The following is a 14,716-nucleotide window of genomic DNA, read 5'->3' on the forward strand; positions in this document are numbered from 1 at the left end:
ACCATCTCTCCCACTACATACCATACCCACACACCTTTTCTTTAAGCTGTTATTACATTTATCTCTTAGGGGTGCTTAGAGAACAAGTTAAGATTGCTGAAACTCATGAAACATTAGCAAAGATGCAGTCTTCCTATTTTCAGTCAGTCACCCACAGTTTTATGGCCAAGCTTGGGGCCACGCCCATCTCTATCAGTTCTTTGAGGCACAGAGTAGGGAATGTTCTGGACCTGGGAAGAACCTGACTCAATTATGAATATAGTTCTTCATTTTAAGGCTACATTTTCAATGAAAAAATCTCACACTATCACCTCTCGGCTCTATATAGTTGCTACTTTATAAAAATATATTGGCTTTAAAATTCCTGTTCAAGAAATAACAATACTTTAAAAAAGAAATCTCTCATTATCCTCAAGTACCACAACAGATATTATGGCCTTGCTTTTAGTAAGGAAAGTAACTAACATTTTTTTTTCCTAATTCAAGGAGGAAATTTTAAAGGCTTTCAGAGTGGAATTAATGAGGTTAATTCCAGTAAGGAAGCATATGCTTCATAATCTACAAGTGCTTACAGTATGGCTGGGAGAAACAAATATCCTATGGAGTGGATGATCAACAACAGCGAGAGGTAGGTAGTCTGGCGAGAGCTGGAGCCTCCGTATACAGAACGGCTGACTGACAGTCACAGGCCAAAACATTTTGTGAAGGTTTTCACTCCCTGTCTCCAGTTAGTAGCAATCATATAAAGTCAAATGCCACTGCTTTGGGTGAACAGATATATCGGGATCTACTGGCAGAGTTGTTGCTCGGGCTAGGCATGGGGAGTTGCCTTTTTTAATATGTAAGAGCTACTCTTGCTGTACAATACTCCCCTCTCATGCACAGGCATATGTTCCAAGACCTTCAGTGGATGCCTGAAACCATGGTTAATACCAATCCCTATATATATCATGTTTTTTTTCTATAGATACATGCCTAAGATAAAGTTTAGCTTATGGGATTAGGCGCAGTAAGAGATGACCAACAATAACTAATAATAAAAGAGAACAATTACAGCAACAGACTAGAATAAAAGTCATGTGGATGTGGTCTCTCTCAAAACATCTTATTGTACGGTACTTAACTTTTCACTCCAAGGAAGCACTTGACAGCTTCCCTTTGGCATAGCACAATTGCTAGCCTGACTACTCTTGTGCTTTGGGGCCATTATTAAATAAAATAAGAGTGACTAGCCCTGGCTGGTGTAGCTCAGTGGATTGAGCTCAGGCCTGCGAACCACATGATTGCGGTTCAATTCCCAGTCAGGGCACATGCCTGGGTTGCAGGCCAGTTCCCAGCAGGGAACTCACGAGAGGCAACCATACATTGATATTTCTCTCCTCCTCTCCTTCCCTTCCTCTCTAAAGATAAATAAATAAGATCTTAAAAAAAAAGGGTGACTTGAACGTAAGCCCTGTGATACTGCAACAGTCCATCTGATGACCTAGCTGGCTACTAAGTAACTAACGTGCAAGGGTGTCTACAGCATGAAGATGCTGGACATGGGGACGATTCACATTCTGGGTGGAATGGAACAGGATGGCATGAGATTTCATTATGCTACTCAGAATGGCACACAAGAAAACTTATGATTTGTTTATTTCTGGAATTTTCCATTTAATATTTTTGGGTCATAGCTCACCGTAGGTAACTGAAACTGTGGATAAAGGGAAATTCCTGTACAGCAAGAATCAAACAATGGTACCCAACTTCTTCCAATGAAGTGTAAAGGCAAACCATTAACACACTTTTTCTTTCTGCATATCATAGAAAATTCCTTTTGTTCAAAATTTTAAAATTGAGTGAAATAATCCAGGCAGTGAAAGACAAATACCATATGATCTCACCTATAAGTGGAACCTAATCAACAAAACAAACAAGCAAGCAAAACAGAACTAGAGACACTGAAATTAAGAAGAAACTGGGGGACTTTGGTGAAGATTGAGGCATGGGTAGATGCACTGTGCCTCCTCGCACAACCAAAAGAAGGACAACAACAATTTAAAAACAAAAAACAACCAGAACTGACAGAAAATTGAACTGTATAGAAGTCCCGCAACCAAGGAGTTAAAGAAACATTCATCCAGACCAGTAGGAGGGGCAAGGTGTTAGCTGGTGGAGCGGTAGTCCCACATTCACGTGTAGATAAACTGGGATAAACAACTGGGGAACAAAACAGACCACACAACCCAGGGTCCCAGCACAGGGAAATAAAGCCTCAAAACACTGATTGAAAAGACCTGTGAAGGTTGAGGTGGCAGCAGGAGAAACTCTCACCCTCCTAGGAGAGTTCAATGGAGAGATCCACCAAGTCCCATGAGGTACACAAACCCACCCACATGAGAATCAGCACCAGGGGAGCCCACTTTGCTTGTGGGAAGCAGCAGAAGGGACTGAGATCTGACAGAGTGGAGCAAGCACCATTGTTCCCTCTCGGACCCCACCCCCACATACAGAGTCACAACTCAGAGATTGGGTTGCCCACCCTGGTGAACACCTAAGGCTCTGCCCCTCACTACATAACAGGTGTGTCAAGACAAAAAAAATGGCCCAAATGAAGGAACAGATCAAAGCTCCAGAAAATATGCAACTAAGCAACAAAGAGACAGCCAACCTATCAGATGCACAGTTCAAAACACTGGTGATCAGGATGCTCATAGAATTGGTTGAATTTGGTCACAAATTAGATGAAAAAGTGAAGGCTATGCTAAGTGAAATAAAGGAAAATGTATAGGGAAGCAATAGTGATGGAAAGGAAATTGGGACTCAAATCAACAGTGTGGACCAGAAAAAGAAAGAAACATCCAACCAGACAAGAATGAAAAAACAAGAATTCAAAAAAATGAGGAGAGGCTTAGGAACCTCCAGAACATCTTTAAACATTCCAACATCTGAATTATAGGGGTACCAGAAGAAGAGGAAGAGCAACACATTGAAAACTTATTTGAACAAATAATGAAGGAGAACTTCCCCAATCTGGCAAAGGAAATAGACTTCCAGGAAGTCCAGGACACTCACAGAGTCCCAAAGAAGTTGGACCCAAGAAGGAACACACCAAGGCCCATCATAATTACATTAGCCAAGATAAAAATGAAGGAGAGAATCCTAGAAGCAGCAAGAGATAAGGGGACAGTCACCTACAAAGGAGTTCCCATCAGACTGTCAGCTGATTTCTCAAAAGAGACCTTACAGGCAAGAAGGTGCTGGAAAGAAGTATTCCAAGTCATGAAAGGCAAGGACCTACATCCAAGATTGCTCTATCCAGCAAAGCTTTCATTTAGAATGGAAAGACAGATAAAGTGCTTCTCAGATAAGGTCAAATTCAAGGAGTTCATCATCATCAAGCCCTTATTATATGAAATGTGAAAGGGACTTATCTAAGAAAAAGAAGGTAAAAATAGGAACAGTGAAAGGACAGCAAACTCACAGTTATTAACAACCACACCTAAAAAAAAACAAAAGCAAATTAAGCAAATAACTAGAACAGGCACAGAACCACAGAAATGGAGATCACATGGAGGTTCGCAACAGGGGAGGGGGAGAGAGGGGGAAAAGGTACAGAGAATAAGTAGCATAAATGGTAGATAGAAAATAGATAGGGAGCGGGTAAGAATTGTATAGGAAATGTAGAAGCCAAAGAACTTATATGTATGACCCATGGATATAAACTAAAGGGGGAGAATGTGGGTGGGGGGGGTGTGTGCAGGGTGGAGGAGAGTGTAAAATGGGACAACTGTAATAGCATAATCAATAAAATATATTAAAAAAAAAGAACAGGCTGGCATGACCAGGGGGGAGGGGATAATGGGCAGAAAGGGGGAAGGGTTTTCAGGAACAACTATAAAGGACACATGGACATCACCAAAGTTGGGTAGGATCAAGGGTGGGAAGTGAGGATGGCCAGGGTTGGGGGAAGTGGAGGGGAAATGGAGACAACTATACTTGAACAACAATAAAGGAATGTGAAAAAAAATAAAAATAAAAATTGTCTACAGAGGGGAAAAAGCAAATGTTTCCATTTAGTTGCAATATAGAAATTGCATGTAATCTCCTAAGATACATGGTTTTATTTACTTTCAAAATTGGCATTTCCATTAGTTGCTTGTAAACCCCAGTATCTTGATTCAATTCCATCAGTTGAAATGTGCCATTAACAATAATGAATAGTTTCAGTACTTGAGAGTTTTTATCATGATACCTCCAAATGTCTCATCAAAAGACCATTACTGAGCCATCTACCTTAAAAATCAGAGCTGGCTATAAATGCCATTCCTATTCATAAAATGCAGTTTCAACCTGAGGCAAGTGGAATTCACAGAAAAGACAGTATTAACTAAGAAGGAATGAGAAAATTTTCTGTATTTAAATGATGCTGAAGTCATAGTCCTACTTTAGTAAGGGAGAAATTGTATGTTGAAGATTTTCAGGGGCTCTAAAGGAAGTTTTATATAGCTTTTAAGAATAAATACTTTTTAATATGAGTAATATAGCATAAGCCTAGAACATTTCCTCAGCATCATCTCCAACAGTATTTAAAAGAGAGATCAGCCCTTGGTCAGGTAGTTCACTTGGTTAGAGCATCATCCTGATACACCAAGGTTGTACGTTCCATCCCCAGTCAGGCCACATACAAGAATGAACCAATGAATGCATAAACAAGTGGAACAACAGGTCGATGTTTCTCTGTCTCTCAAATCAATAAATAAAAATATTTTAAAAATTAGGACTTCCGGCCAAGATGGAGGCATAGGTGGAAACACTGTGCCTCCTCGCACAACCAAGTATAAAGACAACAAAGTTTTAGTAACAAAAACGCAACCAAAACACAGAAAATTGAACTGTATGGAAGTCCAACAACAACAAACCATTCAGCCAGACCAGTAAGAGGGGTGGAGTGGGTGGCTGGTGGAGTGGGGTTGCGTAGGAAAAAGTGGCCAGACTGACCCAGGCACAGATGGTTGGCAGATCCCGGGTATGGGGTGGCAACAGGCAGACCCAGTGGGGGCGCTAGATGGCTGGCTGACCGTGGTCATACATTCGCACTCAGATAAACCAGGTCAAGGAGCGAGCAGTGAGACAGACCTCACAGGCTAGAACCCCAGCGACGGCCAATTAGAGCCTAAAAGTGCCAACTGGAAAAACTTTCAGGGTCAAGGTGCCAGGAGAAGCTCCCAGGCTCATAGAGAGTTCATTGGAGAGACCCACAGGGTTCTGGGGGGTGCACAAACCCACACACCTGGGAGCTGGCACCAGGGGGGCCTGGTTTGCTTGCGGAAAGCAGCAGAGGGAACTGAAATTTGAGAGAGAGTGGAACAAACGCCATTGCCCCTCTCTGACCCTGCCCTACATCCAGCGTCCCAACCCAGTAACTGGGTCGCCCCACTCTGGTAAACACCTAAGGCTCTGTCCCTCATACAGAACAGGTGCAAACAGACCAAAACATTATGGCTCAAGAAGAATAGCTCAAAGCCCCAGAGCTAATACTTCTACGTTACCAAGAGATAGTCAACCTATCTGATGCACAGTTCAAAATACTGGTGATCAGGATGCTCACAGAACTGGTTGAGCTTGGTCACAAATTAGAGGAACAAATGAAGGCTAAACTAATTGAAATGAAGGGAAAAGCAGAGGAAACCAAAAGTGATGGAAAGGAAACTGGGACTCAAATCAAGGGAGTGGATAAGAAGGAAGAAAAAAAATGACCAAAAAGAAAAGAATGAAGAAACAAGAATTCAAAAAAATGAAGCGATGTCCCTCCAGGACATCTTTAAACTTTCCAACATCTGAATTATAGGGGTACCAGAAGGGGAAGAGCAACAGGTGGGAAACTTATTTGAACAAATAATAAAGGAGAACTTCCCCAGTCTGACAAAGGAAATAGACTTCCAGGATGTCCAGGAAGCTCAGAGAGTCCCAAAGAAGTTGGATCCAAAGAGGAACACACCAAGGCACATCACAATTACACTATCCAAGATTAAAATGCAGGAGGGAATCCTAGAAGCAGTAAGAGATAAGAGGACAGTCACCTACAAAGGAGTTCCCATCAGACTGTCAGCTGATTTCTCAAAAGAGACCTTATAGGCAAGAAGGGGCTGGAAAGAAGTATTCCAAGTCATGAAATCCAAAGACCTACAGCCAAGATTGCTTTATCCAGCAAAGCTTTCATTTAGAATGAAAGGGCAGATAAAGTACTTCTCAGATAAGGTCAAATTCAAGGAGTTCATCATCATCAAGCCCTTATTATATGAAATATTAAAGGGACTTATCTAAGAAAAAGAAGATAAAAATATGAACAGTGAAAGGACAGCAAACTCACAGTTCTTAACAACCACACCTAAAACAAAAGCAAACTAAGAGGACAGCTAGATCAGGAGTGGAACCATAGACATGGAGATCACATGGAGGGTTAGCAACAGGGGAGTGGGAGGAGGGGAAGGGGAGAGAAGGTACAGAGAATAAGTAGCATAGATAGTAGGTAGAAAATATACAGGGGGGAGGGCAAGCATAGTATGGGAAATATACAATCTAAAGAACTTGTGACACATGGACATAAACTAAAGGGAGGGAATGGTGGCAGAGGGCATGTTCAGGGTGGAGGGGAATGAAGGGGGGAAATGGGACAACTGTAATAGCATAATCAATAAAATATATTAAAAAGAAAAAATATTTTAAAATTAAAAAAAGATCAGATATCTAAACAAAATGTACTTTATCCTCTATTCTTTCTTTTTTAAATTTATTTTTTATTTTTAGAGAGAGGGGAAGCAAAGGAGAAAGAGAGGAAGAGAAACACCAATGTGTAGTCAGTGGCCTCTCACATGTTCCCCCACCACTGGGGACCCAGCCCACAACCCAGACATGTGCCCTGACTGGGAATTGAACCATGACTTTTTGGTTTACAGCCTGCGCTCAATCCACTGAGCTACACCAGCCAGGGCTCTATTCTTTCAATGTAGGAAAAACAAGGCAAAAATTTTAAAAATTTTTAATTATTTATTTTTAGAGAGAGGGGACGGGAAGGAGAAAGAGTGGGAAAGAAACATCAATGTGTGGCTGCCTCCCATGTGTCTCCCACTGGGGACCCAGTCTGCAACCCAGGCATGTGCCCCAACTGGGAATCGAACCAGCGACCCTTTGCTTCACAGGCCTGTGCTCAATCCACTGAGCTATACCAGCCGGGGCAATTTTTTTTTTCTTTAATGATTCAGAATCTTTGCAGTTTCTCAAGATTAAGAGTTATAAGTGAATTTTCATCATATAGTACTGTAGATGTAAATATGAAATGTATAGGAGATAGATGGATGTAGCTTTGCCCTGGACCAGTCTTTTTCACTAATTTAAGGGCTATTTTATTAAATTCCTATTATAAAGTTACTCGGAGTCACCAGAATAATTTTTTTATTTTTCAAGTAATCTGCTAAAAATTCCACTTCGAGTTTTACTTTTTCCCATAGCTGGTGAGAATATGTGAATCTGTATAGCATCGACTAAGCTTCTAGGATGGTGTTACGGGCCTTTACAATGAGAAAATATTATGGGTGAAATATCATAAGTCAAATAAGTTCCAGCAGCACATTTTCTAACCATTCAGATAAGAGTGACCAAAAAGGGGTAACTTTGCATTGTTTTTACACTGTGAAACCACGAGAGATATCTATATCTGCAAAGATAAAAGAGGCATCATCGTTCCAACAAACTGCCCCCAAATGATCAGACCAACCCAACGCATACTGTGGAGGGGCAAGTGGAGTCAGAAGGATAAGACAGAAGAAGAAATTCAAGAAGCTATCCATTGCCATCGTCATCCAGTCTATGCATCAGAGCAGCAGCGTAGATCAAATATCATTTCAAAACAGAAAAGAACAAGAAGAAGAAGGAGGGGGGAAAAGCCTTTGCTTATTATGATTTGATTTTGGAATTATTTTTCAAGCCAGGGTGCACGATCACTCATCTCGTGTTTTCCAAATATGAAACAAAGAAACAAATGAAGTTAGTCCCCAAAACTGATCGTATTATTCTAACACTCCAAATTTTATTTGCCATAGTGGTAAAATTCTAATATCAAGCCAGAAAATCCAACTACACACAAAACAATCCCATAATAGCTCAGGAAAATCCTATCAGGTACTGAGAATAAGCTTGACGTGTAAAATACGATTCTCACCAAGGCTTCATTAAACAGAGCTGCCCTCAGCGTCTGGTTTCAGTGATTCTGCATATGAAATTTTATAGCAATAATTTTTGTTTCTAGGAAAAACAATTGTCTGAAAATTGCATTATCATTAACTAGGACAAATTTAGTCATCTCATTTTTTATTTTCACAGATCACGTTAGGAAGAAAGCTACAAAATGCCAGATTAGCATTTCAAAACGTATTTTGAAAGTAATGAAGGGAAACTGATTCAGTTAGCAACGCTAAATAAAATAGACAATGCATACAGATGCTTTCCCTGTGAAATAGTAAATAAACACTCAACAATGGCAACTTTTTCGATCTAATAAACCAATCCCTAATTTCTTTCTCTGAGCAAAGCTTCTCCCTGACCAAAGCTCTAGTCTGATGTGCAAGTTTTTCCTGGTTAAAGACATGTACTATTTAGAAGATTGGCGGTTAAAAGAGATAATAAGTGGCTTTTCCCTCTCCCTCTGCCTCTCTCCTTCTTGTCCAAGTGCTTAAAGGAGTCAGGCCATATGACTATTGTGTCCCCCATGTATCATTTAGAGGGACAAACATGGAGACTTGTTTGAGTGGATTCGCAAGAGCACAGTGGTAGAAATGCTCGACTTACTTGCCATTGTTTCATCAGCTCTCTTACTCCCTTGGAGTCTTCCAGGAGCCTTTCTTTATGGGTGGCATCCTGCAGGACGTTGGCAGTGGTTTCAGCTTCTGTCAGCCAGGCAAGAAACTTCTCGAGGTCCAGGGGGAACTGTTGTAGTAACCTGTACGTCTCTTCCAGAGCAGCCTCTCGCTCATTCACTCTGCAAAGGAACAAATGTGCAGATGCAATTCTCCTCAGATATCCCGTGCACCCAGAGAACCCCATGAAAAGAGCAAGGCTAAAGGGACTAAATTGTATCTATGAACAAAGAGGTGAGCTGTTGCTAAAGCTCCTCTTAAAAGCAACAACTAAAAGAGCAAACGCTCATACACACATATACACACACTTCTGATATATACACATGTATATTTGGACTTTGGAAAGTGTGTCTGATTTTATTTTTTGAAAGTTTATTTTAATATGCTACAAAACTTTAAGCTCATCTTTACATGCAAAACCCTGAAAATCCCTACACCATGCTGATCTTCGATATCACTTGAGGCAGGAGACCAGGATTGGATAGACAAGAAGAAGTCAAGAAAATGTACAGCTAGAATAGAAAGTTCAATGCTGGAAGACAAAAGAAGGGGACTGGAGGGCAAAGGAGGACAAAATGATTAACAAGCAGAAAACTAGATAAATCTTCCAGAGAAAGCATCGTGCAGAATATTATTTTGTGGAACACTTACTATTGTATTCATTACAATCCAATAGCATTAACTATTTTGTTAGCTTTCTGTTACATTAGCTGCCTGTTGCACAACTGAGATTATTTTACAAAAGGAAATTTTAGGTGTATTGAAAATAGTAGAGCCAAAAAACTGGACAGATCTGGGTTCGAATCCTGATATTCACTACCAACTATGTGATAGGGTAAAGTTACTGAACCTGATTTCTTAAATTCTCATGGTAAAACACACTGCTGTCAGGAGAATGAAAATATAGTGATGTCTGTAAAGCCACACACATTATATAGTTATACATTACAGTTGTTCAAATTGTTAGTTCCCGCTGCGCACATCCCATAGTCTCACTTCCTGTTTCACAAGTGATGAACCAACCTCCCTAATGACACACAAAAAATCTAAATTAATATCCATATTTCCTGACCATATATATAATACATGCACTGTGGATACACACACATACGCCTGCAGTGAACATCTACATAATAATATCTTGGGAGGGAAAATAGCCTTAGGCGGCAACGGTCCCATCTAAAAAGATTCAGGTAAATTTTGTCTGCAACGAGGAAATTAGTACTGTATTTAAATGCTGTATTTGCCTTCCACTACTACACAAACACTTTCTGGGATTAAACATAAGCTAAAAATGGATTAAAAAAATTGAACACTTGAATATGATACACACTGCTTGTTAAGATGTGATTGTCAATAATTATGCAAAATTGCAATTTATTTCAGCAGCAACTTTAGCATGGGATGTGCAAAGCTGGCAATAAACAACTCCTGCCGAGCCTGCGGCAGCAAAGTCCCCCCACCCCCCACCCCCAGAAGAGCTGTTTATTCATCATGGCTGAGGTTTTTGCTGAGCATACAAGTCTTCTACAGTGCCGTTTCCGTGCCCGTACTGGAGAAAAATCTTCTGTCTGCATTAACTGGTGGAGGGTAGAATAGGTTTATGAGGATGCAGCTACTGGGGAAAAGGAAGCATTTCACTAAGCTATTTATCAACTCCTAAATAAACTTGAATACTGCACCACTGAAAGGTGGGTTGGCGCTCTGGTTCGGGAAATCAGTGAAACCTTGTGCAGTGCAAGGGCCGCCCTGCACTGCTGGCTGCCTGCTTCGCCAGTCCTCGGGCCTGCCACTGATGCAGGGAGGAAGATCTGAAGGGTTGCTTATGGATCTTTTAATTCAGTGTTATTTCAAAAGTCAGAAACACGGCGACAGCACCAGGAATCGTGTTGCCATCGAACAGGTGTTAACTGCTAACACTGGAGCATTTTCTGGCTACAAAAGTAGCGATTTCATCCAGTTCAAGCTAGTCTTCTAGGTTGGCTCGCGTATTAGAAATCACGAAGACTCACTCCACCTCCAGCCCCAGATTTGGGCTAGGAATTTTCACCCCGAATGAAAGGACAAGACGGACTTCGCTTGTGGCAGAGCGAAGCTTAGAGAATGAGACCCCGTGCATTTTAGTATCAGCTTCATCTTCATGATGAGCAGCGCCTGATGCAGCGTCGCTCCTGTCCTTAAACTTGAAACACCACTTACCCTCTGCTTCCAGAGAAAGTAACCAGGAAATAACTTTGAGTTATTTGTGAAACCCAGTGAACATAAATCACATGAAAGGGTCCCAACGAGACAATGAGATTTCCAGCCAAATCCTACCCAGTGAGTTTGCTGCTCTGTAAATTGGATCCTTAGGGAAGAACACTAACTCTTTCAGGACAGTAAGGCACCATTTTCCTAAACGATACCCTCGTGGGCTGAAACACTGACAACATCAGGCTGAATATTTTCTAATTTGGAAAATACATTAAAAAATTCAGTGGCAGCAACAGCAGAAAATCTCTTCAAATGAGCTCCTTTACAGGCCTCTTCGATCAGAGGGGAGATTGTTTTTCCTGCTTGTGTGGGAGTTTTAAGGCTCCATCCTTTCTCCTGAGATCAGTCTGTGTGCGCTGAGTTCCTAAATTTGAATTGTGCCAGGTCTAGACTAGAAATGAGTCAAGGGTACTTGGACACCATATTTGTGCATTTGAAAAATCTCTGAAAGTACCTCATCCTTTTTAATTTTCTGGAACTACAAGGCTTTCAATGGCTTATGTGATAAATACAAATGCAGAACTTATGACAATCGAATAGGAATAAAAAAAAACTGCCTTAGAACAAAACTAAAGATCTTAAACATGGATTATTTTATAAATTCCTGTCTAGAGTATCAACGCTGGAGAATATTTGGCTGAATGTTAAAAGTAACACTGAGTATGTAGTAGAAATAGTGATGCTTTACAAGTATCATCTATTTATTAAGCAGCTTTTATATAACAGATTTCAGTTCTCAGCAATTGCTGCTTTATAATGTACAAAAATAGCTGAGAATTTGATGAAGTATGGAAGGGGATGGTGACATCAAAAGGTTTTCTCGCTCTGGCTGGTGTGGCTCAGTGGATTGAGTGCCATCCTGCAAACCAAAAGATTGCCAGTTTGATTCCCAGTCAGGGCACATGCTTGGGTTACTGGGGCCAGTTTCCTGGTCCCAGCCGTATAAGAAGCGACCAGTCGATCTTTATCTCACACATGAATGTTTCTTTCCCTCCCTTCTATTCTCTCTCAAAATCTATAAATAAAATCTTTGACCAAAAAAAGGTTTTCTTTCTATCCAGAAGGGCACCACTTAGCATTCTCAGCATGTAAGAACGGGCATTGTGGCGCAGTGGTTCTCAGAGCAAGGCCCACAGACCAGCAGCGTGCGGACCATCTGAGAACTGACTAGATGTGCAAATTCTCAAGCTCTACTCTAGACCTGCTCAGCCAGAAACTCTGAGTGTGGGGTCCAGCACGCTGGGTTTCAGCAAGCCTTCCAGGTTAACTCTGATATACGAGTACTCTGCAGCTGGAGAAGCGGTGCCACTGGAGACCGAACTTGAACTACTGGTACAGTGCGTGCTGTGCTGGGCTGCCCAGGCCCTCTTCAGGACTGAAGTACATTTTACACTAATTTCTGGGAAAGTTGTTGGAGGTATCGTATCTTTCAGACTGTAAAACACACCTAGGTTTTAGAGAAAAATAGGAAAAAACTTTTCAAAGAAAAAAATGGGGTAAAATATTCAGTAACATAAATAACATAATATTTTACCAAATGTAAATGTAAACATAACTCAACAGCAGCATTAACAACCATCATTCCTCCCCAATTTGGGGGAGGGCAGGGAGGAAAGTAAGTCTTAAAGTCTGAAAAATATGGTAGGTTGTAGCCAATGACTGGTTAATGTGTGGGTTATGAAAGCCCGGTCCTGTAACTCCAAGTCAGGACAACTCCGGAGGGGAGCACATAACAGGGGAGGGGAGGGTTGATTAATGTTGTGGCTATAACTGCACTGAAGCTCAGCTTCCCCTTCTGCCCTATTCTGTTTCCTTCCCTTTCTTCCCCTCATAGGTGTTCATCCTCACAGCACTCTCTAATAAAATTCCTGCATGTTAATTACTCTCTCAGAACCTGCCTTCTTAGGAACTGATCTGCTGAATTGTCACACTACTAAGGCTTTAAAACTATACTTGCCTAAGATGTGTATGTGGATGAATATATGAGGTCTGACCAGAAGGTACCCAGCCATGTAATATGAAAAATAGAGACACTTATTGAAGAAGATACAAAATACAGGACACACTGTACATAGGACAATGACGCCTCAGTTTTCCTGAAAGTAAGCACCCTGGGACCTCACACAGTTCTCCAGATCACCATCAGCTGCCCCATCACATTTTCCTGAATCATCTGAATAGTTTCCATAGAGAAATGATTAAGCTTAACACAAAATTTGGCACAGATTCATTGCTCTGCTTGCTCATTTTGAATGTGACAGTCACACAGCACACATGCTCACTCAGGGGCATCTATCACCCTCACTGACTAGTACAGTGAAGTCGGCACTGTTCACACATGTGCATTCCACTCTACTCTCCTCGGTTGCCAGGTTACATCTGTGTCACTCAGACCATTGTTGCTATATTAACAACGGCTGGACTTTTTCCTGACGGACCTTGTACATCTACTTGCACAGACAGTAGTCTCAAAAGGGCAGAAGATGGAGGGTTCTCACGCTCTGCAATGAGCCTGGAGAGCTACTGCACTCCTGCTTGTCCTTTAAGGAGATTTATAGGCAATGGAGAGTTGCATTATTACCAGTTAGAAGTAGGAATCTACCGGGGGGCAAAATGCTGGAGCGGTAAAGCTTACTACAACCCTGCAGCTACCCAAGAAGGTGCCCATCCAGTGACAAATCTGTATAAGGGGAAAGAACCGCAGAAGGGATGTCTCCAGCATCTCAATGATCCTTTGAAGAACTGATTATCAATGAGGCGATCAGATAATACCCAGACATGTCACTAGACATTCATGCTCGTGTGTGTGCGCACGCACCCAAATGATAGTATCCCTGAATAGAAATCTAAGACTCCAGATTTTCTATTAAGTTGACTATCATCAGTTTTGTATGGATCAACCTAACACATAAAATGTGAAGGAGAAAGGGAGATTTACTACTTCCCCAGGTGAAGCTGAAGAGCTTAATTCATGCATACATAATATTCCACTATTAGATACGGAGATGAACAATCTCAGTACATTATTTTGCTCTTCAGGATTACATATATATTCTATATTACATATGCATGATCAAACAGAAAGCAACACAATGAATATTTTTAAGAGAAAAAAGTTCAACGTGATATAGAACGCTATTTCGCTCAGGTGTTTCTATGGCAAATGGGGAAACTTCACATCGCTCATTCTTCTAAATAACACTTTCATCCGGGCCCTGGTACTGTCATAGGCTAACCAAATAAAATACTCTGAATCTTTCTTTCCTGGCTTATTTGCATTGTAACCACTATCATTTCCTATGATATTGTTAGGGGATGAATTACAGGATGACCGTTTCTGCTCCCTTTTTGTTTGTTAAATATGAGTTTGGAGATAAGGAGCAACCTTAGCAGCACCTGGACTTAGGAACAAAAGGTTTCTAGCAATGTCAAACACCAGTCAGGGAACCCTTGTGAACCTGAAGTTTAAATTCTCTGCTACCACAACAGTCTGTACAAATTTGCTAGTAGAGAAACTACACTTTGATTCTTTGGTAAACAACTTAATATTGTTACTTGATTACTTA

The 14,716-nt window shown here is 41.0% G+C and overlaps 1 protein-coding gene across 1 annotated transcript in view; it reads right to left on the bottom strand.

Moving 5' to 3' along the window:
- Window positions 1–14,716, bottom strand: part of DMD (dystrophin) — a 1,607,686-nt gene that overhangs the window by 275,845 nt on the left and 1,317,125 nt on the right. Inside the window, exon 55 of the mRNA XM_037050278.1 lies at window positions 8,830–9,019. Coding sequence (XP_036906173.1) covers window positions 8,830–9,019 — 190 coding nt within the window. The remainder of the gene's footprint in view (window positions 1–8,829; window positions 9,020–14,716) is intronic.

Source organism: Sturnira hondurensis, unplaced genomic scaffold (genome assembly GCF_014824575.4).
Source record: "Sturnira hondurensis isolate 20B ecotype Veracruz unplaced genomic scaffold, ASM1482457v3 Scaffold0006693, whole genome shotgun sequence".
In the NCBI taxonomy this organism is placed as follows: domain Eukaryota; kingdom Metazoa; phylum Chordata; class Mammalia; order Chiroptera; family Phyllostomidae; genus Sturnira; species Sturnira hondurensis.